The following is a 26,775-nucleotide window of genomic DNA, read 5'->3' on the forward strand; positions in this document are numbered from 1 at the left end:
TGTCTGTAACAGCGAGTTATTATAAGAGTTCTTAAAACTTGCGAGTTTGCGATTTGATTGATATCCGATCAGGGATAGAGGTGTTATTACATTGTTGAACCTTGATACGGTTTCCACTTGCTCGCAAAAGCAGATAGGGTTTTATTGTTTGATATTTTAATAAATACATAGGGGTTCGTGTGATATTACGTTAGTAATAGAACTGTCGGTTATCGTAATCGGAATCCCCGGGATCCCGCATTGCGTAACGATATTTACTTTATTTACAACCTTGTTTTATTTTGCTTGGTGTTTTTTCGTCTTCTCATTGCTTCTTTCATCTGACGGTATTGCCTTTTAGCTAATTACGACTTGCTTACACGATATTATTACAACTCGAACTACCCAAGTGGGGCGTTCACGATCTTTCTTCACAACGCTTCGGACTATTGCCGTGGATTATTTCTTAGAAATTAATAGGCTTGCCGAAGTACGCCGCGAGATGAGCCTCTCTGAGAGCCTCGGAGCACGTCTGTAATAAAGCAAAGGAAAAATTAATTAATCGTTCCTTTCTGGTTGACGATAAATACGCTTTGTAATCACAGCCATTTGACGTATGGATCGTTTTACGTAACCCGTCTGTAAAGTGGTAAGTATGTTACGTACCGGATGGGCGTGACAGACTCTCGCGACGTCTTCAGCACTCGCGCCGTATTCCATCGCCAAAACAGCCTCGTTAATCAGCTCTCCAGCGGACGGTCCAACAAGATGAACACCCAAAATCTTATCAGTGTTACTGTCTGCCAACACCTTGGCGAAACCGTCCGTTTCCATATTGGTCTTAGCCCTAGAATTGGCTAGGTATGGGAACTTTCCTACTTTGTAATCGATGCCTTCTTTCTTCAGATCCTCCTCGGTTTTGCCGACCCAACCGACTTCGGGATGCGTGTAAACTACACTTGGTACGCAGTTGTAGTCGATGTGAACAGCGCCTTTAAAAATATACGACTTGATTCGGATTTACCGTGAATTAGGTGAATTCTAACGATTTGTGGTTTGGTTTGTAGGTTTTTCAGTAGACCAAGGGGAGTTTTCTTTTTTTTTACTTTACCTCCGGCGATGCCTTCTACCGTGATGATGCCTTCGTCTTCGGCTTTGTGCGCCAACATAGGTCCATGGATGCAATCTCCGATGGCGTAGATGCTAAACAACGAAAAAATAAATCAACATTGAGTTGAGCACCTTTTTTGAAACTGAAGTCATGATACGGAGAGCGCACACTCACTTTGGTATGACAGTTTGGAACCGATTGTTAACTGGGATCCTGCCTTTTTCGTCCCTTTCAATACCAATATCTTCAAGGCCGAGATTGTTCGTGTATGGCCTTCTGCCGACGCAGACGAGCAGCACGTCGCAACCCAATTCTTCCTTTTTGCTCGGATCCTTGGCGTCTTCGATCGAAACTTTGATTTCACCACCGGTTTTCGTTGCTCCGGTAACTTTGGTTCCCAACTTGAATTTCAGACCCTGTTTTCCCAATATTTTTTGTAAAGTTTTACTGACTTCTCCGTCAATACCAGCACCACCAATTGACGTCATGAACTCAACGGCTGTTACTTCTGAACCCAACCTGTCAATGTGAATGAGTCGATATAGTTTTGTCTTTGTATTCCTTGTTTGTTAAATTAAGAATTTTAGAAGCTTTTAGATGAAGAAATAATAACAAGATTTTGAGGGTAGACAGTACCGAATAATAACTGCCATGGAAAAATGGTAAAATACCTTTGCCAGACTGAGCCGAGCTCCAAGCCGATGACTCCAGCACCAATAACTATCAATCGTTTTGGTACTGGATTTAATGATAACGCGCCAGTCGATGAAACGATTTGTTTTTCGTCAACTTCGATACCAGGGAAGGGTGTCACTTCGCTGCCCGTAGCGATCACAATATTCTTGGTGTTTATGGTAGTACCAACACTGCCGTCAGGTGTTAGTGCGGAAACTTGATTTTTTCCAGTTATTTTTCCATGTCCCTTAACCCATTCGATTTTGTTCTTTTTGAAAAGTCCAGCTATTCCGCTAGTCAAGGCTTTCACCACGTTCGTTTTTTGCTGCAAGAGTTGGTCCAGATCTAACTTGACATTCTCGACTGTGAACATAACGAGGTAAAATAAAGTCGTGTTGCAAATAATCATTGCTATTTTCAAAACTATTGCATACAGTCGAAAACAACATATGAAAATACCAATAGGTATTTCCTCTTTTTTTTTTCAACTTACAAAATAGAAGAATTAAATATGCGTAATTTTTTATTGTAATTTAATTAGTTGAATATCAAATTTAGCTTTTCACATACTGTTATCAGCTATATGGATAAGAGAATATGAAATGCAGACATGGCCCAAACAAATCTAGTAACAGATGTTACCAAAATCTAAATGTGAGAATACTCGAGGATATTAATCTTTTACAGATGCATACTTATGATCTAGAAATGTGTAGAATTTCCTTGATTTTCCTAAATTTTTCTCAATAAGTTTAAAAAAACGCCAAATATTTTGTGATGATCCAAGTCTTTACAATTCTAACAAACTACTTGCCTACGATTCCACGATCCTTCAAATCTCCACTGTGTGCCATATGATAATAGTGAGAATTGTTAAGGAGAGACTTTGATGGAATACATCCAACATTGAGGCAGGTTCCACCGAGCGTTGGGTCCTTTTCCACACACACAGTCTTCATGCCCAATTGGGCGGCCTTTATAGCTGCTACATATCCTCCAGGACCTGATCCAATCACTACTACGTCAGCATCGATCGAGCTGGCATACCTTCGCTGCTGAGCGACCGAGAGTACTGGGTTTACAACTCGTTTGACGCATGCCGGCTGGTGTGGAGAAAATTTATTATTTATTCAAAAAACGTGATGAAATTTGAAAGTAAATATGATCGAACAGATAAATGTCTTGTATATAAATACAGGACACGATTTTCTTCCGTGTGTCACAGGTGTGTCCGAAAAATAATTCTTAAGTAAATAATAGAAAATAGCAAAGTTATGAGGATCGTTATTTCTATTTTATAAAGAGAACATTAAATTTTATTCAATATTCTGCTACCTAGATGTGCTGTAGAAATGCTTCACATTATGTCAATCCAGGTTGACTTTTTCTTTCGTATAATTAATTCGTCAATTTACGGGAACAATTTTTATGCTAAATAAATCTAATTGAAAAGCTATTCAAATTTTGAAAAAATTGAGGATGCACCTTTACTATTCATTGTTTCAAAATAGTTGGAAAGACGGTAGTTTTCTTTTTTCATAAATGTACTGTAGATGTTTTCATAAAAGATGAACAATTCATGGTCAAGATATTCGCCTTATTGGAGGCGGAAACGACCGGATATCTAGTCCCGAGTTCAGGAAAGAAGTGATAAAACTGTAGATTTTAAGCAAAGGATGATTTGATTAAGGGTCGGATAGATAGATCGTGTTACAAAAATTGGCATAGATCCGGTAGATAATTTTCTGCCGAATAAGAGTTAAGTTTTAACTATACAAATGACATAACCAGGATTGCAGAGCAATGGCTTGGCTTATTAGCAGACGATTGCCCTTCACGGACATGCGAAGGGGAGAGGAAGAAGTGGGCGATGAGAAATTCAGAAACGTTAATAGACAAATAACAATTGCGTAAGAATTATACTCGTTTAATTTCTCACCCGAACGGACGTGTTTACCAGGTTCCAAAGGCTCGCCTGCATCGCAACCCTTCGTCGATATTACAAGTTGGTTCAGTCAGGGGAAAAAGAGGGGTTAGACACCTTAAATAAAAGGAAAACCCCGAACACTGTGAAGTTGCAGATGGTCTCAATGCTGGATTATCGATACGGGTTTGGGCTATTCGATACTGCGCAACTTCACGCAGAACTATGATTGGCCCGCGATGAGGTGGTCGCAACGTTTCGACCAATCACGGCTCTCGACTTCTGGCTGCAGTGCAGGTCGCGTTGTTATCGGTTGGTGAACACACCGCGTAGCATTTAAATCTCGAACGAATGAGCGGTGGCGCCAGTGTCCACAATTTTTGATTACGTCAGTCGGATGAATCCGGCTGAACTTATTAAATCTGATTTACGGTGGCCAGGCGTCAGCCATTTGCCAGTGAGATTTTGAGACCATGATGTACCCAGTGTAATAAAAGACTCATGCGGGTATTTAAGCGAATGCGAAAAACCACGCGAGTTATTACCGCTCAACGCAATGAAGGAAATCGCTCGTAACTGTCTTTTTAAAGTTTTTCGTAACGCGGTTCATTGACTGCTTTCTATCAAAGAAAAACGGTACTTTCCCCTTTATATTGCAGACAATATGGTATACGCACATTTAACGATGAAAATTATGCAGCAAACTTCGCGCTAGATTATGTGTTTAAGGAACAGGACGGAAGTAACGAATAAACGCAAGAGGTTTTCACGCTACTATCGATGAGCATTATAACGGAACGGAAAAAGAAACTACCAGGAAATGATTCCATTGGACAGTTTTTTTTCAACGTATAGATTATCGATTCAATCGAACTCCGAGAATAATTTGATTTTAAAGGATGTCAAAAATATTTCATATTCGAATGATCCGATGACCTTGCACGTAACGGACGTCGAATCAATTGGGTGACATGCAGACTGTGGCTTTCATTTCGCGGAGGCGCGCTGTGTGTTCCTAAAAAGGTATAATGCCAGCACTACAAATTAGCCTTATCGACGCTCTCCGTCACTCGTGTGACTTTTTTGCCATTTCCTATCTCTCTTGAAAGTGAAACTCACAGTACTGGCAACATATTTCGGAACACATCCCCCAATGTTGCCACAACAGTCTCGTAACTCTCATCCATGCGTTACTGACTTGAATCAGAACTGTTTTCGCAATATTTTTTTCACTTCTATCGACACCACACTCGATCTAACGAATTCAATGAAACGCCTGAAACCAACTTCAGAGTCTAGAATTTAAAAGCTCAATCGAATCAACCACTCGATAGCTACTTAAGGTTCCTATAAACCAGATGAGTGGTTGTCTGAGGGGAGAATTTGCGATTAAAAATGCGTCGAGGTGGTCGTAAAGCTGACGTCATCGCGTGACAAGCATCCTACAAGATTAAGGATCTTGGAATGTGATGACGTCAGTAGTCATCTTCCACGTTCTGCTAGCGTCCAGACGTTCGATAGATACTCCGACTCTCCGTCATATAGCTGAGCGTTTGTCGTGACGTCGTTAAAGTCAAGAGGATGGCAAGCCGTTTCTGAAAACTTGACAAAAACTAAAGAGAATTTGAATTTCAACGGATTGTAATTTTTTTTTTTTTACCAAGAATCCGAATAAATTACTTCAAATCCATAGCACTATTGTTTAATAAGAATAAAAAATTGAGGTAAAACAAATACGTGCGTGCATTGTTAAATTTTTCGAGTTACACGATTCAGGTTAATTATGAAGGAAATGGTCTATCTGCTTAAAAAAAAAAAAAAACTTGCGGCGTTCCCATTAGTTACGATTGTGTTTCTTCAGTCTTCAGATTAGCGATTTAATCCATACCGGTCAGAGCGCATCATGAGTCAGATTTCCTCACCGAGTGAACTCAGGGTGTCAAGTCACGATGAAAATTGCATTGACAATGAGTCCTGCCGCAGCTGAAACGGTCCCGCAATGGAGTAAAATTTAAAAAGGGTAGTTTTTTTCCCGCGTCAATAAGGGACGACCGCATCGATCGACGCATGAGCATTGAGCCCGGCACGTCATTCGGCGTCGTTGCAACCCAAGCCAAGGCGTGTAATCCATATGCAAAAATCCCAAGCAATGCCGGAGGGGTTGATCAGCAAAGTCGACGGTCACTGAAAGTCGGCTTTCCGTGCCCATTGCAGGGGACGCCGCGGACCGCGTTTTATGGGAATAGGGTGACGCGGTGGGAACTACGGTCTACGACCACCTAGAAAACTGCAGAAGGGTTTCAGGGCGGGGCGGCGAGGGGAAAAGGGGCGACAGATGTGCCCGTGGATGACGCACGGCCATCTCGCAGGGCATTTGCCCCATTTCCCCGTCGCGTATGCACGTGCAGCGTTATTCGCGGCTGACACCCGTCGAAGATTGGTCGCTTCGATATTTCGAAAACGGTGTGTATACGTATAATTGGTTGTAAAATATTTAACGTGCAGTTTGAAAAAAGAAGAGCTCACGCGTTTATCGGCGACGAAAGATCTGGCCAACGTTTAAATTATGATTCGTTTTTGACTTTTTAATAAAAAATCGTTACGAAACTTACCGCGATTTTACGAGCGTCGTGTACATGCTGCTCGATTTTGGCGCGTAAATATAACCCATAAGGACCGTTAACATTTTTAAGTAAAGTAAAAGTTCAGTCTGAGCCATGTGGACTTATATTACTCGCATATTATAGTGTTTGGGACCAGGTGATGTGAAGAAAGTAAACGACGACTGCAAGGCGTATGTCTGTACAATGTTGAGGTAATAAAATATTTTTAAAAGAAACAAGAAAACCTTGTACCGACTAAAAAAATTTCTTGCGCTATAACAGCTCCGATTTATTATATCGAGGATAAAATAATTTCGGTGTGTATAATACCGGTTTTTTTTTTTTTTTGTTTACTACGTACTTACATAAACGATCCAGACCGTAAACGAGTTACCGTATTATTTACTAGTCTAAATTTAGGAAAAAAACGTGTTTCGAATAGCGGATGTAAGATATTTCGATTTAGCAGTTCCATACGCGTACAAAATCTCTGAGACGGGTTCGAAGATGTGCGACATGTCGAGGATCGAGAGGAGAGCGTACCGGGATCAAGATCCTCCGCGAATCCGCAATAAAAGCACAGAGGATTTGCTGAGGAACGAGTTCCAGACATCCAGCAGATCGACTCCGAACTCGCCGACGGCTCTGCAGCGCGTTGCGAGTTTAGAAAAATGCTACAGCGACCCGGACTTTTCGAAGAAACAAAAAAACCCAACGATCAAGATCGCCGATATCGATCCTTCGCGAAACGATAACCCATCTGCCAGTTCCAGTCGCGAGGACAACTTGTCGGCGGATCAATGCGATAAAATTGGATCGAGGAACGCCTGGAACAGCGAAGATTTCGCGAAAGAGTTAGCAGCCAAAGTGCCTTCGTCTAAAATCCTAAAAGAGGTAAGGTTCCAGGATTTTTTTACTCCCCTTGCCAAACGTTTCTTCCATTTCGTAGAAAACTTTCACGGAATGATATTATATATTACTTCTGTATGTTACGTGTAATAAACTAACCGGAATTGAGTGCCTTCCTGGATGTTACCCATTTGCTCACTGTTGTTTCCATAGCTGTTTTTACTTCCGAAGCGAAAGTCTTGGATCTTATTGTAATCCATTTTGAAAGTCGTCTATAAGCTTCAGCTCATGTCGGTTCGTTTTGGTGGACATTGTTTCGAAGTAGTAACAACCTGTTGTGTCTGCCCGGTGAGTTGTTGTGAAGCGGTCGTTTAACGGCGTGTCTTCTATCGCGTGTCGAAGTTCACTAAAAAGAGCACGAAGTACGTAACCCGATGGGAAGCTTCATTGACACAAAGCTACACGCCCTGGTCGCAGAGCGACGATGGTATAATGTCACCGTTGACGTCATTCCACCGACGTGTTTTTACCAACGAACCTCTTTCAACGACGAAAACGAACGATAAAACTAAAAATCGTAATAATATCAGCGAGTTTTTGCTACTCGATTAGAAGTAACTTCGATTCGACGCGTGCGTAGTTAATGCACATACATATATATAACAATTCAACGAACGTGTTGCAAACTTCGTGAGAATCAAACTGCTTGCCATTGGATTAATGCAAAGTGGTTCAAGGGGTGCAACGGGTATGTGCTTGAGTTGATTGAAGATGTCTGGATGCGCAAAATGACTCGAATGGATTCCGACCGTTTGCGAGGTCATCGCATCCTCTTGATTTAGTTGGCCATTTATTAAGTCTCTCTGGATCAAGTTAGCTTGTGTGAACTCTTTTTTAACTTCCCATTTATCTGGTTCCAGAGGAAAAAAAAAGCTATTGAAATCAATACGAAAATGAAAAGTTCAGGTTTCAGTAGATCTCGACGCTTCAAGGTCGAAAGTATCACCCCCGACCATTTTCGGACGGTTGGAGTGTGTTCATGCATGTACGTATGTGATCAATTTTTTGACCGATGATATATCGAGAACAAGTTACCGGATTTTAATGATTTTGGTCTCAATCGATGCGGCTTTTCCACACTTAGAAATTATCAGATTTTGGCTTTTATCGGTACGGTACTATTTCTGAATTAGAATATCTTGAGAATGGATGAATGGATTTGAATGAAAATTGGTAACGTGAGGTTTTTTTGGGTCGTTAATCACGAATTTGAGGTTAGATTTGCAAGATCGAAGATAGCGATCCAATATCGTCGAAAAAAATCTAAAAATATTCCGATTATGGTAGTAATTGTTAGGCGGGGGTTTTTGTAAATTTGTAATGTTAGATTCATTATAGTGGTTCAAAATTAAAAAAAATCGTCATATTTTCATGTAATATGGTATCCGAGGGCTTTAAAATATTTAATCACGAATCTAAATTTGTAGTTCGAAATTGAAATTGGATAATATGTTTTTTTTATCCTGCATGAACTTGGAACCGGCGCGGGCAGTGTAAGAACGGTAAGTTTTAAGGCTGGCTCGTGGCCAGTCTGAAACCGCTTATTCTTAACATGCTGCTGACACGAATCTGCAAATCAAAGTTGCGTTTCCTTCGTAAGTCTTCTCGAAGTACCGGTGAATCGTAAATTTCTTACTATCGTACCCAGGTTTCTGGTAACACCGAAGGTATAACTGCAAATTTAATTCGGGCATTTCGGGGCATTGAAGAGTGATCCAACCAGATATAACACCATTCCACACAGCATGAAGCGCCTGGATCATAGAACAAATCATGAACGGGACTATTTTAATCGCAGCAGCATCAACACTAGGTTCAGAAGCATCACATCCGCAGGATCAGTTCAGGATTAGCGTGATGCTCGATGGAGTAGCTGAGTTTATTACAAAGATGAATACCTGGAATGCCCTTAAATGCCTGAGGAAAGCACGTCGGGAGATAGAGAGAGAGAGAGAGAGAGAGAGAGAGAGAGAGAGAAATATAGAATGAGAGAAAAAAAACGGTCCAGGGGATGCAGCCGGCTAATCTACGTCAGGCTGCACCGCGCAACCTGCAGCAGAGCTGCACTCCGATGCCGGTGCAGCCGGTTCTCGCACGAGATCATTTCTTTGTCCGAGGTATGAATATAAGGCTGCGTTTCCACCGGCTATCAAGCCGAGATTCCACCGAGATCAAGTCATGTAACGAAAGTCCAGGAGCCGGAGAAGAGCGGGCAGAAATCTGATCAGAGAGTCTAAGTGAAACGCGGCTTCGACGTAAGGCTGCTCGAACGTAAACGTGACACGGTAACGAATGGATGCTGTCAAAGGAGAGAAAAAAAAGAAAAGATAAATAAAAAAAAAAATCATTTGCGTGCTTTTTTTCTCCCTTCTTGCAATGTTTGTACCAAGGAAAGCCGAGATCCCGTACGTGGGAAACCGACTAGGACCAAAGGATGTAAAAATCATCACGGTGTAGAACGTTTGTTCAGGGAAATGGGGACTGGTGCAGCACATGTGGGCATGCAGCGACTTGTAACGAGTTTGATTCCGGGCCGCGTTTCATTCGAATGGGATTTTGGTCTCGTTAATAGAGCGTATCTATCGTGGACCGTGTAGTGCGTCAAGGGTTTGCCATGCTGCACTATCCCCCCGATGAAGATGACTTCCAGGAAACAGCCCACCCCGGAGTTTCTCGGTGTGAGAATCGCTGTAGGTGGTGGTAAAGAGGCGGCTTACCAGCGTGTTGCTGATGGCCAGCTGTTAGGCCGACCCCGAGAGTCAGTCTGCTGTTTACTTCGGTGGCGTTTAAACAGTTTTCGAACCGGAGACGGAGCTTCGAATGACGCATTTGTATAAAGCTGGCTTAAAAATCGTCGTCCAGTATCGGGCAAGTGATAAATTTTTCAATTCCTTCAACGCGATAACGCAAATCTGGGAACACGAGATTCTCCTCCGAAACAAGTTCCTTCGGAGACTCGTTGCGTGCCGCTTTTTGCACACCTTTTGGACAGCAAGGATCGTAAGCTGCAGGTATTATATACCTCATTATACGCGAATGTTACAGTTGGCCTTTTATTATTCTCTCTTCTTCAATATTCGAAGCACTTTCAGAGATAAAAGATTTCGATTCAACCGTCTATCTAGTTACAAGTACCTAAGGATTAAATCGCTTCTTGAATTGATTGACGTCTTGTACAATACATGTATGTACGATATGTACATCTTTACTAAACCATCTTCGACACTTCGGTACTATCTTGTATATATCTAATAAACACCCTAATACTCAGTGACAGCCTGACAGACATGACTAGCTCATTTGAAAACTTCAAGTGCGGAGTCTCGTAGTTTCCTTTACTCATTGGGATTCTGCTCCTGAATAAAAGGAAACAATTTTTCGAAAAAAGAACAAAAACTTCACTTCAAACCCCTTCTGTAACCCCTGTCTATGCATCATTCAAATGAAACGCACGGCATATTTGCACGTACCCATGTACCGTCATGTGGTGGTACCCAAGGTTCGCGTACTACACATTCATGAATTATATTGGATATGTGTGAAACGTAGAACGTGCACGTGTCGACCCTCCCGCAACTCTTTCCTCTCCCGTGTCCTCAAGGTTCCTCCTCTTCTTTCTCTTCAGGGTCCTTAAGGGCGTTTGAGGGTTCCACTCTGTGCAGGTGCAGGTGGTATACCACCCGGTTCGGGATCGATATTTCTTTGTTTTTTGCCGGCCTACGTGTCAACGGCTCACTTCCGGTCCTGCAGAGGATAGATTACAGCGAGACTTTTTTTCAACCATCAATGGGGGGGCATAAAAGATTGGTTAGCGTAAAGCGAGACCCGGAAGTAGCCACCTGAGATGGAATCTTTGAAGAGTCGTTAGAGAATAGGTATGTGCGAAGGTGAAAAGGTATTATAAATATATGGGCATGTACCGCACATTTAGGTGTAGGTACCATCACCCTTGATGGGGATGCAGAAAAACGAACGCTATGACGATGATGATGAAGTTTTTACCACGAAACCAGGCAGACCGGTTACCCAGATTTTCCTAAACTTCATTTGTCGCTGATCACAGCATATTTATTATCTAATTAACGAACTCGGTTATTAATTACCTAATGCGATGATCGATGGATGTGATCAGCCTTGATGGGACAAAAAAAAAGAGCAGAAAATGATTATTAGGATTATAAGATAACTCGAGGATTTTGGAAAAAAGCTCGCATCCGTCAATTCTAATTCTCATTGAAATACGTCATTTCACCGGCTGACTTTTTCTACTTCTATTCGTATCGTGTCCACGTCAATGACGTCAGGTGCGTTCATCGTTCGATATATGGACGTTGAACATGCTCGCGGGTTGCAAATAATCGCGATCACGTCATCCGCGTAATCTTCCGATCACACGGGTTAAAAATCTGGGGTATATAACCAGCGCTATGTAAATGTATTATGTGAAGACCCATTGGGGGTTAATGGGAGTGCCGAGTTCGTAAACCATCGACGTTTTCCTCTATCCACCCCCGCCGTCCCTTCTCCTATGATACACCCGTCCGACAGATCGCCGCCCACGTGATGCCTCGTTGTTAATTAACGACTGTACGCCAATTTCCACTCTACCGAAATTATTTTTTCGCAAATAACGAATGTGGGTCGGGTAAACATATTACAGGTATAATAAAACACCGTGGGTGTGCCCGCAAGTGAATTAAGTTGTATAAGGCAGGAGTTTTCTTTCGCCGAAAAAAGAATATTGATCGTAAGAATCGAGGATAGTGATCAGAGAATTTGAACCGTGTATGTATAAAAATTGTTATCGTAAAACTGCCGGGATTTCAGTAGATAATGAAATAGAATACAGCATATTATTGCACGTGCCAGATTTTCCGATCGCAGGTAGAAAATTCGTTTTTAATTTTTACCCCGTGCTATTACCTAACACATTTTTCCATCGTGGTAAATAAAATGGAAATAGTTCATAGCTGGCGAAAATAATATAGACAGTAAATTTCTCACGGTTGTATTATTGACGCGGATAATAATTATCGGCGTTAAGTTTTCACCGCAGACCGGCGGCTCCCGACTATTATAATTATACAGTAATATCGTCAGACGTTAAAAATTTACCAAAAAAGGCGAGAGATCCGGTTTATGGATACAACAACACAGGGCTGATTGACGCTCGGTATTTAAGGGATTGGATAACGGAGATAAGAGCACCGCGGAGCTATTTCTCTTGGGCAATATTAATTAATTAAGGAGATAACTTATCTGTCCGCGATTTATACGGCAGCCAGTCACTACATTGCAGTTTGCCGAACGTTAAACCTGGCCTATCAGTCCGTCGGAACAAGGTTTCGACTTATACGCGTTGCGACGTTTCTGCGAAGCTGCTAATTCAAAGCCGCCTCGATTCGATTCGTTAACTCCTAATTTGCCTGCAAGCTTTTACACTTCAAACATCGAATCTGTTATTCGACCGGGTTGCTCTTCCACGTTTTACGCAGTTGAAATTTTACGCAAAATGAAAAAAATTAGATGAAAAAAAAAAAACAAAAAAGAAAGTAACAACCTCACGATCATGTAACGGAATTATAGTTACGTTATCAAATTCCAGAGTCAAGAAAGGCAGAGAACGACTTCGTCATGTCTTGTGATCGTTCTTGCGTCTCCTGGAGTCTAATAAAGGGTTTCTAATTTTTCTTATTCTCTGACTCTCCCTTTCCTTCTCATCTATGCCACCCAATGAAAAGAAGAATTTGTTTTTATTCAATGCACGGCTTGTGTATAATATGGGGAGATATATTATTTCATCAGAGCTGCACAGAGCACGAAAATGTGATATGTTTTTCTTTTCTCATGGCCCCCATGATATCTTCATTGTGCTTACACATTACATTACGCTTCGCGTGCTTCTACAAATACAGATGTATTTCTCCTTGATATTTATTAGTTCTTAATTAGAATTATACATTGTATTATTTATAAGACTCGTGATAAATATTTCGAAGAATTTTCACCATCGAGTTGTCTAGAATTTTCACATACTTTATAAGCTGTAAAGTATTTATACGTAACGTTGTGTAAAGAGGAAAGAGGAAACGGAAGTGGTGAAACGGAAATAAAGGAGTAAGAGTGATGTTGCGTTCATGTTTGTGTTTTTTACTATCAGGTAAAAAAAAATTATGGATTTTTATTCATGCATACGTATGAATAATTTAATGTATGCACGTGTATCTTTCTAGCTGCAAAAAGCCAGCAAAAAAAAAAAATTAAGCAAGTGGCGGAAATGATTAAATTATCGCTGTAACTTGCGTGAAAACTGTGGAGTAATAATTGTCGTTGACCGAATTAAAGTCCGTTGCTGTTTTCACTTAACTGTGACATTTCGGATGAAAATTGCTTCTCATATTTCTGAAATATGATCATCGAAGAAGTGTATCATGCACTTGAACCTGATTCTCGCGACGCCGGATCGTCACGGTTTTCAAAATGACCAACTTTTGTTGTATTCGCATTGAATAATTATAAGAAGAAAGTGTCAAATGCCAGTGAAATATAAAAAAAAAAGAGAAAAAAAAACGTGTCTAATGCGTACGAGATTTCTTTCCATTCCTGCAGTTCCGAAACAGAAAACTCGTTCACTGGGTTAATAGAACAGTCGCTGTCAGTGTAGAACGAAATCCTTTTTCCGTTTCATTGACTTTCCGATTGCTCCATTGAATACAAACGCGTTCATTACAGGTACGTATATAATAAACAATCACGTGCCTGTTGCAAAACTATTTTCACTATGAAACGATCGTTTAAATTCGTTCGATATTACAGACACTCTTTTATAAATCAACGCAATTCGAATCGTCGTTCGTTTTCTAGCACGTCGAAAGAAGTTCGAGTAGTATAAAATATCGTGCAATTAGTATCAATTCTTAAGCGTGTAAGGCGAAAGTGTACAGCAAGGAAGCAATCAGCTGTACGAGGAAACCAGAGTGCTTAAATTGTGGAAAGCTGCTTCACGTCGAAGAAACTACTTTCCGACGTGCAGTTGGAATCACGCAATGGAAAATCTCGAAATTCGGTGAATAATTGCATACTTGAGTTGCGAGATCTTTCGTCACTCTGTGTTCTGCAACATCTCAGGATATAATTACTAATGGATACATTCTATAAATACAACGATAGCGAGAAGACTGTAAGCAATACGTATCAATTTCTTCGAAGAAAATTCCAGCGATACCGTATATAAATATCACTTCGCTATAACGATGTGAAAATGGGAAAAAAAGCCAATATTTAGCAATTCGTACGCCGTTGAATGAATCGTGGGGAATTTCTAACCACCGGACCGCAATCGCTGTCTCTGATCAAGTTGTCTGCCTACATACCGGGACAATCTCTTGAAACTTGAAAATAAACCGCGCATGCGCCAAATTATTAAATCTCATTGGTCGGCCAAATCTTTCCTCAGCGATATTTTTGTCTGCGATGCAGGCGAGCCAACCTACGCAAAATGCCTACGTTTGAATTTTCAAAGAGCGTAAGCATTGAATTTCAACCGTTCTTTGAAGAATCAACTTTCCGACCCGATAACAAATGCTTCCGAAACCTTTCCGAGTCGCTGCCTCAATTATTTGAGATTCTAACCTCGAAAATTCGTATCAACTACGTCACCGCCAAAAACAGTTCAACAGCTGAAACTCGGGATGGTCAGCCTGCAGGAACAGCCGATGAAACTCGCGCATGCGCGGTTGATTTTCAAGTTTCAACAGATTGCCCCGGTATAACGAAGTTATAAACGGGAGTGAAAGTATATTATACACGTATACTCAAGTAGCGATTTTCTGACTGCAGAGAACCGCAGGTATCCTTCAGGTCAACATCCTCGTGTCAAATTGTTTCTGACATTGTAATTATAGCATATATTTTATTTCTATACATAAACGAAGTGAAATTATCGCGCCAACTTTGTTCTATAATTCTCTCTCTCTATCTTGTCTCTTTTTCTTTACACTTTAGCTTTTGCAGGCGAAAAGTCTGTGGGAAAAATTGACGTGATTATTGTATAGTATAATTAGACGATAGATACATGTAAGGATTTTCTGACGGGATAATGTATCGTGGTCATGCATATGTAACAAGGATGTAAAGCAGCTGTGGAACGCGGGATGATTTTTTTCACTCGCTTGTCTTACGAATGATATACCTATGTATGTGTATGCGTATGTGTATAATACACATGATATCAGGCTGAAAGAACAAGTTTGGTGACACTTTTCTAAATTTCAGGCTAGACTATGAATTTTGTCACGTTGTATCACTGCAGGGATACGATTACGCTAAACTAGCACATAATAATCGTGAATCAAGCCAAATCCGAAATGTCGATAAATTCATTCATTACCATACATAGAAGGTAAAAAATTTATTACGAAATTATCTGTATAATAAATGTAGAATTCCATTAATTGTTTCTTATATATACAGATACAAACGGATTTACAAGCATGGATGTAGATGTGTCGTGTAAATTGGCTACGATATATTCCTCTAACGATTTTAAATTGAACTGTCGATCATTTTACAATCATACCTGCGCACGTACCACGCACGTTTACTTTTCGTTAATTTATTACTTTATTTAATTTTTTACCTTCCATTTCTTTCTCGCTCACGGGTATTTGCCAATTCCAGTTGAATATGATTTAATCTGGCATTATACGCAGATTATAGAGGTTATTATTATACCTAGAACATCACACACGGCAGCGTGATGCGCCTTGCGTAATTGCCTGCACGGCCTCGCTTAGAGGCAACGATGCGTTTCAAAAATAATAATATGTGGAATACATGTGGGTACGTATATGTATAATATAGCGTATTTACGTATTTTTCACTATACGGGAAAAATTGTTAGCGGTAAGATTAACGCGGATTAAAAACTCCTTGCGTGATTCCCATTCAATGTCATACTCGTTATATTGATAATTAACGTAGTTGTAATTTGAGCAGATTGTAAAAAGAAAAAAAAAAAAGAATACAAACGAAATTAAAACGAAGAATTAATATTACACGTCTTCCTTAGTTAGGATGAAACTGAAAACTATTTCGAGTGTTACGTCTGATGAGGTAATTCATCGTGCTGGTTTCGCTAGTCGCTTTTTACACTCTATACCGTCTAATATCTAATGTTTTTTTTCTTTCTCTTCTCGGCTATCCTAGTTTGTTTTATTTTGACTTATCTACTCTTCTCGCGGTAGAAAGTAACTCGCTGTAAGAATAATACCGATCGAATTATAAATGTGCATTCACCGACAAGTTCTGTGAGAGAAGTCCACTGTAACGTGACAGCTAATTGTGACGTGTATATAATAACGTATCGCTGCAGATACGATCTTGGAGATCGCGTAATAAAACGGACAATTATTGTGACGGATTTCGTAACGGTGATCATCAACGGCTGATAAAACGCATTCGGTACGCGACGCCTGCAGTGATAAAAAAAAAATCAAACGTATCGTATAATAATTTTAGATACTCAAACAGAGTGGTAAATTGATTTTTGATTTGTAGCCAGTTGATTGTATTCCACGAGGAGTATCCGAAAGATGAAAAAGTGGAAAAGAAGCTAGAATTAAAATTACGTTATCGGAATAATAATTATAGCTGTAAGGTAAAATCGATTCGCTTAGTTATTTGCTTATTTCCATCAGGAATTATCGGCTGGTGCCGGTGTTCAACCGTAACACTCATTACAGCAATTATACCGTTGTTAATCACCGTATTTATATTTAACAATCAATGCTGAGTTATCCCTTTCAAGTTACTTCGAATAGTTAGAATGATTTCAATATTGGATTCATCGAGTTGACGGGATTTTAATTATAAGTACCGGAGATTTCAGATATTTTATACCTTAATTATACCTAATATAATATTTTTCAAGAATTGTAAAATTGACATTTCATTTCACTCATGATATTTACGATTTTAAAACCTTGACAACTGGATGGCAATGCAAGATGTTTCATCGATGACATATAAGATATCATGTCGACTGTAATTATTCGAGTGCATTTCTACGATTTCAAGAGATTTCAGATGGTATAAACAACTTCAAGGCTTCGGTAATTCTAACAATTTTAATGATTCCATTCGGTCTCAATTGATTCCGACATTTTACTGGTTTTCGATATAAAATGTACAACTTTCAAACGAGCTTTCAAATAATTTCTATAATTCTAATATTAGGTCAATTTTCGCGTACAATTAACGCCCCCGGTATTAAGAAACGTCGTTTCTTTTCTCTCTCTTTTGCTCCAAAATATTAACATCTCCTCGCTTTTTTCCCCGACTCAATTTAATCAAATTCCATACATTTGTTGTATTTTTTTTTTTTTTTTATTCTTATTAGTCTTTTTCAAACTTGTTCCCGCGAAAAAAAGTTCCGAAAGTGCGTAGTTGTACCTGAAAACCGCACCATCTATAAATAAATATAAGACTTAAATAACAAGATAAATAAAAACTTTCAAAAGTGGTAGCGTCCCGTTCGCGTCAGACGCGCCCGACCAGATAAGAATCACCGCTTTCAGGTCCCGTGCAGCCGTCGCGACGTTGGTCGGTCGGTTAAACAGTGAAGGTAGAGAGGGGGAAGTTACGTAGCGGCGCAGAGCAGAATCAAGAACGGGCAGCCAGTGCTTGCAGCGCGTTGCAGGAGAAGGCGGCAGGTGGGGGGGGAGGGGGGGGGGGGGCGGATAAGCTGAGCCGGAGAAGGTTGAAGCAGCCGCGTCAAGCTCACCGCGCTGAGTCGCTGAGTCGCGAGTTGCGAGTTGCGAGTCGCTGAGTTACCCGCGTGTCGCGTGGCGAGTTGCGTCGCGTCGCGTTGCCTTGCGTTTCTACGATTTTTCCTCGACAGTTGACAGTCGACTGGCCGTCTATTCGCGTTACGGTAGTTTGAATTATCCTCGTGTCCGGTAGTTGTTACATTTTAATTGTCGTTAAACTTGTTCAGAGTTTTTTTTGTATAATCAGCTTCGCGGAGAAGAACCGCGAGGCAATTTTTGTCACTTGTACATCGTTGTTTTCTTTTCATTTCGTTTTTTTTTTTTTATTCCTCGTTCTTATATTTTGCTTTTTTTAATACTCGTTTCGTGCGGTGTTTTGATAAATTGTAAGAAAAAATAAACGCCCAGTTACAACGAACAACGTTTACAATTGGATTTTCGGAGTGTTTTTCCGTATTTCGATCATTTATTTTTCTACTTTCGACTCAACGTATATCATCGAACGTGAGTTGCACAAGAATATAATTTGATATTGCTGAATGTTAGATTTTAAAAATTGAATCAGTATCGTTATCGTAACGAAATGATTGTGTTGAAAATTCAGTGTTCTTCAATTTTGTAATGATTTTGAAGGAACTAAAATTTATAAAACATGAGTACCGGCTTTTCTTATCTTATGGATTTCAGACAATTTTCAAATCGTCGCAATAACGGTTTTTAATCAACATGAATCGTTACAGTAACGAAACTAACGTCGACATGATAAATATTGTAGAATATTCATGCAGATTGTTTGATATCGAAACTGAAAAGACAAAGGACGCCTCCCCCTCACGTATCTCACCCCTGCAACCGTAGGATTATTTCCGCGTCACCCTTTGATCGCTTGATATGTATACGCTGCGCACCCGATGAAGAAAGGTGGAAAAGAGAAAAAAGAAATCCGAGTCATACCTTTCGAAATTTTTGTGCAAAACAATTATTGTGTTGTGAAGTAGCCGTACTATAAGTACAGATATAAACGTATGGATATGACGTTGGTTGTTTTTTGTACCGGAAAATTCTTCATTGTTAATATAATTATACTGTGAAATAGCTGGTGAGCACATTGTCTTTTTCTTTGTTCGTTTTTTTTTACAGCAACGGAAAGAAAGTACAATTTTGCCTAATTGGTGTTGTTGTTTTTTCCAAGTTTTCCGTTTCTTCGATATTTTTACAAATAAGCCCAACTGTTTCGATGGAAAGTTTACTTCACAAACTATCGATATAAAAATCATTGAAAATTTTCCATTCGCAATCCGTTGTACAAAGTTCGTACAGTATTTATAGTATTTATGTAAAAACGAAAATAGGAAAACTAACTCGTTGGATAGAGAAAGGAAAAAAAAATACTGCATTTACGATCGATCATCATCATTTTCAAAACTTCAATTCTTCAATCGTATATAACGGAAAATATTAGTATGACGATGTATTTGTGACGTTTCAGATTTTAACCTAGGTTTTAATCCATTATACCTACCGAATTAAAGATTCTACGATCGAGTGTACAAATTTACTGAAACACTGAAAAACCGTAATTCTCCGCTAAAGAAATTGCTCTGTTCGTCAATCAATTGTATTAATTGTACAGATACTTCCTCTTTGAAGATAAATTAATGACGGTTAATAGGTGCAATGATTGAAATATCAGATGAACGATAGTCTATTAAAATATCATCACGAACATTAGTTATTTGCGGGGAAGAATTATTATTTGTTTATTTCACAATATTTCTATCAGCTATAAAAAGCTGCAGCAGCAACATTCGAGACTCTGATTTGTCAGCGAAAACAAATCGCCGGTCCGTTTCGAGAACGCCACTGAAATCGCACGAGTATAGCGTTATCTATTTATTATTGTAATTCCATTTGAATAATAGATTATAATATCTGAAAACTCTGTAATAGAATTTATAACAAAAAATCTACGAGCCAAGTAATCGAAAACTCGGAAAAAGTCTGCAGCTATAATTCGAATTTCACTTATCGGTAATAAATAAATAAATCCAAAAAATAGAAGAAGAAACAAATATAATTCTGTCTTATTCAACGACGAAGAAATAATTCTGTTCCAAGTTTTCGATAATTGAAAGTGCAACGTATATCGTACTCGGGATTTATAATCTGTATAATACGAACGTTATTACATCAATGAATACAACGGATTTAGAATATTCGACAATTCGGTATAACCGCATCCTGAATTATCCTATCGCAAGTAAGATTATTCCGTACAACAAATCGGAGTTAGTTTCCTGCCTGCTTCCGGGGCTAAAAGTAGTTATAGTTACATATTACAATGCTCGTATGCACATTCACGCATCATGACTGCAGTGCACACGATATCCCGTGACATAAATATACAGTTCGTTACAGGCGTGCATTGCCACAAGACTCGGCCCCCCCAGGCTCGCGCGGGTTGTAATAATAATGCATCTCCACATCCACGTGCGTTCGGTGCACGCATGAAAGAAAGAAGGACAGTAAGAAAGAACTAAGAAGATAAAGAGAAAGAGAGAGAGAGAACCGTTCGTTTCACGATATTTCCCGCTAAAAAGAAAAAAAAAATCAAAAAACAAACATATTTACAACGTGTACGATACGTATACTTGGGGACAACAAATCTGAGACGGCTAATTTTTTACATTAGACAGTTACGTTGGCAACACAGAGAAACCTACAGCGCCATCGTCGGCCGAGCGCGAAACAAACTCAGTCTCAATAAACGTAACATAACCCATGACCGTCGAATCTAACCTTAGAATAACGCGGTGATAACGACTTGTTAGATTGACACGTATTCTAAGGTTAGATTCGACGGTCATGGGTTATGTTACGTTTATTGAGACTGAGTTTGTTTCGCGCTCCGCCGACTATGGCGCTGTAGGTTTCTCTGTATTGCCAACATATCTGTCTCTAATGTAAAAAATTAGCCGTCTCAAATTCATTGTCCCCAAGTGTACATACGTATTACAGATAATGCATATTATGCGCATACATATAGTGCGTGCAACGCAATGCGTGACAAGTTGTACGTTATACTACGTTTTAATACTAGATAGACATTAGCGTGCAGCTGTCAAAGCGACAAAATTCCGGCTGTTCTGTCAATTTGTACGTACATCTAAACATATACACAAATACAGACACTCACACATATCTATAATCTATTTTCCTTTCACGAAGGGAAAGCAACACTTGTACCGTTATACCGATACAGCCGAGTATCTACGTGTATACTGTGTATATATATGTTGTATATATGTATTTACAAAATACTACGTATATACAATAGGTATACTTGAGGCGCTAAATGACCATGCATCTCTTATCTCACAGAGAGCTGATGCTCAGCGTGCAGCCATAGGATTCATTAGTTTCAAATTAAGTCCTCATCCGATCAGCAGAGCCGGTTGTTTACTGGGCTTGATTCCCGGTCTCATCTTTCAAGTTTCTTTCTTCATTTTATATATTTGTTTTCAGTTTATTCCTTTTTTTAAATTATTTTTCTCCCTCCCCTCCCCACTCCCGCCGTTTTGTCCTCAATTACATCGTCGTCTATATCTCGAAGAAAGTGAATTCATCATTGATCAACACTTTCGTTTTTTCTTCTTCTTCTTCTTCTTCTTCGTCATATTTCATCTTCATGTTTCCATTCTCGTGTGCAGTTGTACGTGTACAATATCTTTCCATTAAGGCGACTCCGTATCTCTGCAGTTTGTGTTCGTGAGATTTTGACTGATGGGAGAAAATTGGAGAGATTTATGTTGCACGATGTGTAATATGTATAGCTGATTCCTGAAACAAAATGCAAGTTTTGTTAATTTTCAAAGATTAGGGAAATTCGAGATTTAATCTATCGATTATAATCGGTACAAGTTATATTGAGATGATATTTTTTACATGATAATCAATAGATACAATTTCAAGCTTGGGAATCTTTGTAATATATATGTACTCGAAAGGCGTTGTCGATAAGGAAGAAGCAGAGAAGACGTTTTATTTTACATTTTTGTAAGAGGTATTTATATAATTTATATTTTGGGAAAATAATCTATTCAAGCGATAAATGCTTCCATTTCTCGAAGATTCAGAGTAACTGCGTAACTAATTGAAATCAGGCATCGGCTATATAATGACTTAAAACGTTACGACATGCGACAATCGACTCGTCCTTCTGAAAATTGGTGACTAATTCGTTTCCGTTTAACTCTCACCAATGTCCGCGGTAGTAATCTGTGACAGATTGGAATGATTTTCAGAAAGCATATAATAATAATAATATTAATAATAATAATAATAATAATCAATCTTAGTCTTTGCTGTTTGCTGAATCCCGATGACTTACGACAGTTGTCACGAAAAATTAAGAAATAATGATAATTCCGTGTTCCGAAATATAATCACTACCACGTGATCGATCAGTTTGTTATACTTTCCAAAAATTCTTTACTTTCATTTTGAAGTTTTGCTACCTGCCAATTCAATAGAAAATCTTAACAAGAATTATTATACGTGTACATCTTTCTACATCTTGTATCTTATTATAGATGTGTATAAAAAAGAAAAAAATAGTCTATAAGCCGTTTATTATAGGTACGTAAACTCGAGGGAAAATTAATGTTCTGAAAAACGGTTTATATACAACTCTTACATACGCATGCCCACGTGGTCCGGCGTCTTTCATCGTGCAACGAATGTGTATTTTACGTTTCATACGTGTATACACACATATATATATATATATATATTTCACTGTTTATCCGCGGTCCGAGCTGACTTGTTTCATACTGCAAAGAAACAATCTCACTAATTGTAAGAATTATAATTTTTCCTACGTTGAAAATTTCTCTTTCATACAGATTAGTTTGTCAACTAAAAAAATAAATCAACAAATAACGTACCTATACGATTTTACATAATTGATGAACCTTTTACGAGGTTGAAGTTAGTAACGTTATGGTAACGAAAGATTGGGGAATAAAAAATTACTATTTTCGCAATCTTACAATGATTTTTAATCAACTAAGATTTCGAATTATGAGTATGTTTCGTTTTATTAAGTTTTACTGAATTTCACACAATTGCAAAATGGCGAAATAACGTTTTTTCCTCAGCATTAATTGTTACGATAACGTTACTAACTTCTATATGACAACCTTTTCAGTTCCTGCGATATAGTGAAAGATATTAAACGGAATAAAAAAAAAAAAGAAAAAAAGAAACAAACTGAAATCAACAATAAAGAAAGGAAGGATTAAAAAAAAAAGTGATGCAAGTACAAGCGGAAATAATGGAAAAAAAAACACAACAATCAATTTGCAATATAAAGACGCAATAACATTTAGGAGGAAACGCGGTTTGTGTGCTCGCGCGGTTTTAATTTCTTTTCTTTCTCTTTCTCGCTCTCTCTCTCTCTCTCTTGTCTTATTTTAAACAAACCCGTTATTTTCACTGGCATACTTGACACATATAAACATCAGTTGATGGGCATGGCATCGCAGGTATGCAGGTCTGCGCAGCGCGGTCACGGAAGTCGCGATTAGAATATAAATATCCTCTCTTTCTGGTTTTGTTTTATTTTCTTTTTTTTTTTCTTTCTTTTAGATATGATACAAGTTAACGATTTTCCCCACCGCATGTATAATTTTCTCCGCAAGCATTGCATACATGTGTTCATATATATGCGTGTGTGCGTGTGATATCTATATATAGTTCTCTCTCGAACTTGTTACAGGTGGTTTTTAACGGTACGACGACAAACGAGTCTGACAGCTGCACCAGCGGTACGAGCAGAGTGACAAACGGTGAGTCAGTCAGGCATGTGATAATAAATACGTTTCATAATGCGATAATCCTTCTTCATTCCTCCCATAACCGCCTCCCATGCATCCCTGCATCTCTGACAACAGCTACTGGATTTTATAATCCAGGGACATACATAAGTGTATTGTACATGTGTTGTTTAAGGCTCTTCTAATTTTCGTCAATTAAACTTCAGGCTTAAACTGTATTTATACATGTTATACGTGCATTGGGTTTAATTGTTTATGACACACAGCGCACGCTCATGCGGAGCTTGTAAGAACTACACAGCGATAACAACCGATGTTCATTCGTTTCCTTCACGGGTCGAGGGACCTTCGTCCCTTTCCTGCACCGACCCCCTCAATCGCTCTCTCTCTCTCTCTCTCTCTCTCTCCATGTCTATAATAATTCCCCCCGTCTCGTAGACAGTTTTTCCACGCCAATTATCAGCCGCCGCCACCCGCCACAGAGGGTTATGCTTTACTCTTATTACATGAACAATAATACGTGTTGAACGCATTAAACGTTGTTATTGTTATTTTATCGCAATATAACGGGAGTATGCTGTGAAACTTGTCGCAGGCTGCGTGATATGTATATACAGTAATATTCATTAGTCCTTTAACCTTGCGTCTAACTTGTTTTCGGTCTGAAACAAAATCCGAGTTCCGATTCTATGCGAATTATGTGAGAATGACTCCCGATTATCTCACGTCGGCTGAATCTCCACTCGCTGTCACATAATTCCTATGTAGAATCGAACTCGCATTTTGTTCCGGACAGAAAACAAGTTAGCCGTAAGATTAACGCATTAAGGAATATTATTGTATTTATTACCGGGAGTATTCTGCGAAACTTGACGCAGGCTGCTTGATGTGTACAGTAATATTCATTAGTCCCTTAACCTTACGTCTAACTTGTTCTCCGTCCGGAAACAAATTCCGAGTTCCGATTCTATACGAATTATGTGACAATGACTCCCGATTCTCTCACGTCGGCTGAATCGCCAGTCACCGTCACATAATTCGTATGTAGAATCGAACTCGCATTTTGTTTAGGACAGAAAACAAGTTAGACGCATTATGGAATATTATTCCATGTATAACTGTTGCAGCGTTGATCGTTTAGTTTCACGGAAAACTTCCGCTGCAATAAGGATATTTTTTCGTTTTTCTTACAATGTTATTTTGTTGGTACATGAGCTCCAAATTATTTCATTCTTGCACTAATTTCCGAGATTAAAAATCAGCCACAACATTTTCTATTATCATCAAGGTTATTCATCTTTTACGAAAAATTGCTTTGCTCTGATTGTCCGGTGAATTACGATACCGATCTTGAAAAAGATTAAAGAAAAAAAGTATAACGTTTATGATTATTATTATTATTTTTTTTTTTTCACATCAAATTTTACAAAGAAAGTATAATGTATGCACAAGTGAAACACCTCTCAACGTATCGAGATTAATCAAATTCTACGAGTATAAATTAAATCACTTGAAATTTCACCGCTGATTATGTATAACGAAACGTTTTAATAAAGCAGTAGAAAAAAAATTAGCGGATCAAAAACTCAGTCGGAGGATAGACTTGAGTATAAAGATTTAAAGAGTGTCAGATTGAAGATGTATCAGAGCTGCATAATACATGTGAAATTATAAATCTTACACTAAACGATGTTTCCGTGTGAAAGTTGCGAATAAAAAGAAGAAAAACAAAATGAAATAAAAATCAAAATCTTCAACGGACTCGTTTAAATTCTCGATGATTGATTGCCAATTGTAAATTTTCGGAATGCTATATAACATTGTTTTCACTCGTTCGCGGTGCAGTTTCTTGCATTGCACCCAGATAATACGAGTGATACTTGAATATATATGTACGTGAATATTCCTACATGTGTTTGGTAATTAACGTTCAGGTGGGCATTGACTACACCGCAATTCACGATTCTGACACGCTAATTGAATAAAACGTATAATTACAATCGCGGTCTCGACGCGAAGATTGTCCTCTCTAATTATAAACTCATCACGTTTAATGAAGACCGCGACTCGTGGCTCGTGTCCTTAGCCCTCTACATACCTGATTTTTTTATTAATAAACTTTTACCCACCGGCTTGCCGAACTCCGTTCATATTTTTTTATATTTTACTTACTGTAAAATCGAGAGAGAAAAAAATGCCGTTGCTTGCTGGGAACGGTTATGAATACGTACACGATTTTGAGAAAGCGCTTGATACATTGGTAGATATTATTTATTCGTATATAAAATTGATACACTCACAATCGCAGCTTGTACGCTTAATTTTCAAATTTACTTACCTTTTTTTTTTTTTTTTTCTTCCCGAATGCGAGACGAAAAAATCATCTTTTCCGCATCTGTTTTCTCTGCATTTACCAAATTCAACTCGTTATTATACACAGCGTATCATCCCCTTTATAAACATCCGTATACAAATGCACGAAAATTAGGTCAAGTGTAAAATTCGTCACCGAAAACTTCCAGGGGTGGAATGAAAATGTACAAATTCGATTATATTATACAATAAAAAAAAAAAAAAATAAAAAATTTATTCCAGCTGTAGTTATATAGATATAATATACGTACATATTCTTTTATCGTACGGTTCTTAATAATTGGTGACACTTTTTTTCCACTTGAATTATATACCTGTGCAGCAAAATAAGTAATTTCTGCTTGAAACATATTAAATATACGCAGCTGGCGTTAATTCGATTAATTTTCACTTCCGTTTTTCTCCTCCATACTTTACAGTGGAGGAATTTTAAGGTACGCGTATTATAAAATTCTACGTCTCAACGGCGGCAAGTCGAGCAGCAGCTGCAGAGTAATTATCACAGGCTATATACAAGGCCGAGTGATTTCGCATTTGCGATCGTTATTCACGGGGAATTGAATGTTGGTTTTTCTCAACGTTTTACGTACATCAA

The 26,775-nt window shown here is 38.8% G+C and overlaps 2 protein-coding genes across 2 annotated transcripts in view; one reads left to right on the top strand and one right to left on the bottom strand.

The window, feature by feature from the left end:
- Window positions 1–105: 105 nt before the first annotated feature.
- LOC124216392 (dihydrolipoyl dehydrogenase, mitochondrial) lies at window positions 106–3,862 on the bottom strand. The gene is made up of 7 exons (XM_046620873.1): window positions 3,705–3,862; window positions 2,580–2,868; window positions 1,762–2,128; window positions 1,265–1,609; window positions 1,091–1,182; window positions 646–971; window positions 106–511 (listed from the first exon to the last, which is right to left on the bottom strand). The coding sequence occupies exons 1-7, from the start codon at window positions 3,744–3,746 to the stop codon at window positions 446–448; spliced, it is 1,527 nt and encodes a 508-aa protein (XP_046476829.1). The 5' UTR covers window positions 3,747–3,862; the 3' UTR covers window positions 106–445.
- A 2,922-nt stretch (window positions 3,863–6,784) lies between these two features.
- LOC124215959 (uncharacterized) overlaps window positions 6,785–26,775 on the top strand; it is a 33,187-nt gene continuing 13,196 nt past the window's right edge. Inside the window, exons 1-2 of the mRNA XM_046619931.2 lie at window positions 6,785–7,186; window positions 23,750–23,819. Of these exons, the coding sequence (XP_046475887.1) occupies window positions 6,800–7,186; window positions 23,750–23,819 (457 nt within the window). The 5' untranslated portion in view covers window positions 6,785–6,799. The remainder of the gene's footprint in view (window positions 7,187–23,749; window positions 23,820–26,775) is intronic.

This window comes from Neodiprion pinetum, chromosome 4, assembly GCF_021155775.2.
Source record: "Neodiprion pinetum isolate iyNeoPine1 chromosome 4, iyNeoPine1.2, whole genome shotgun sequence".
NCBI classification, from domain to species: domain Eukaryota; kingdom Metazoa; phylum Arthropoda; class Insecta; order Hymenoptera; family Diprionidae; genus Neodiprion; species Neodiprion pinetum.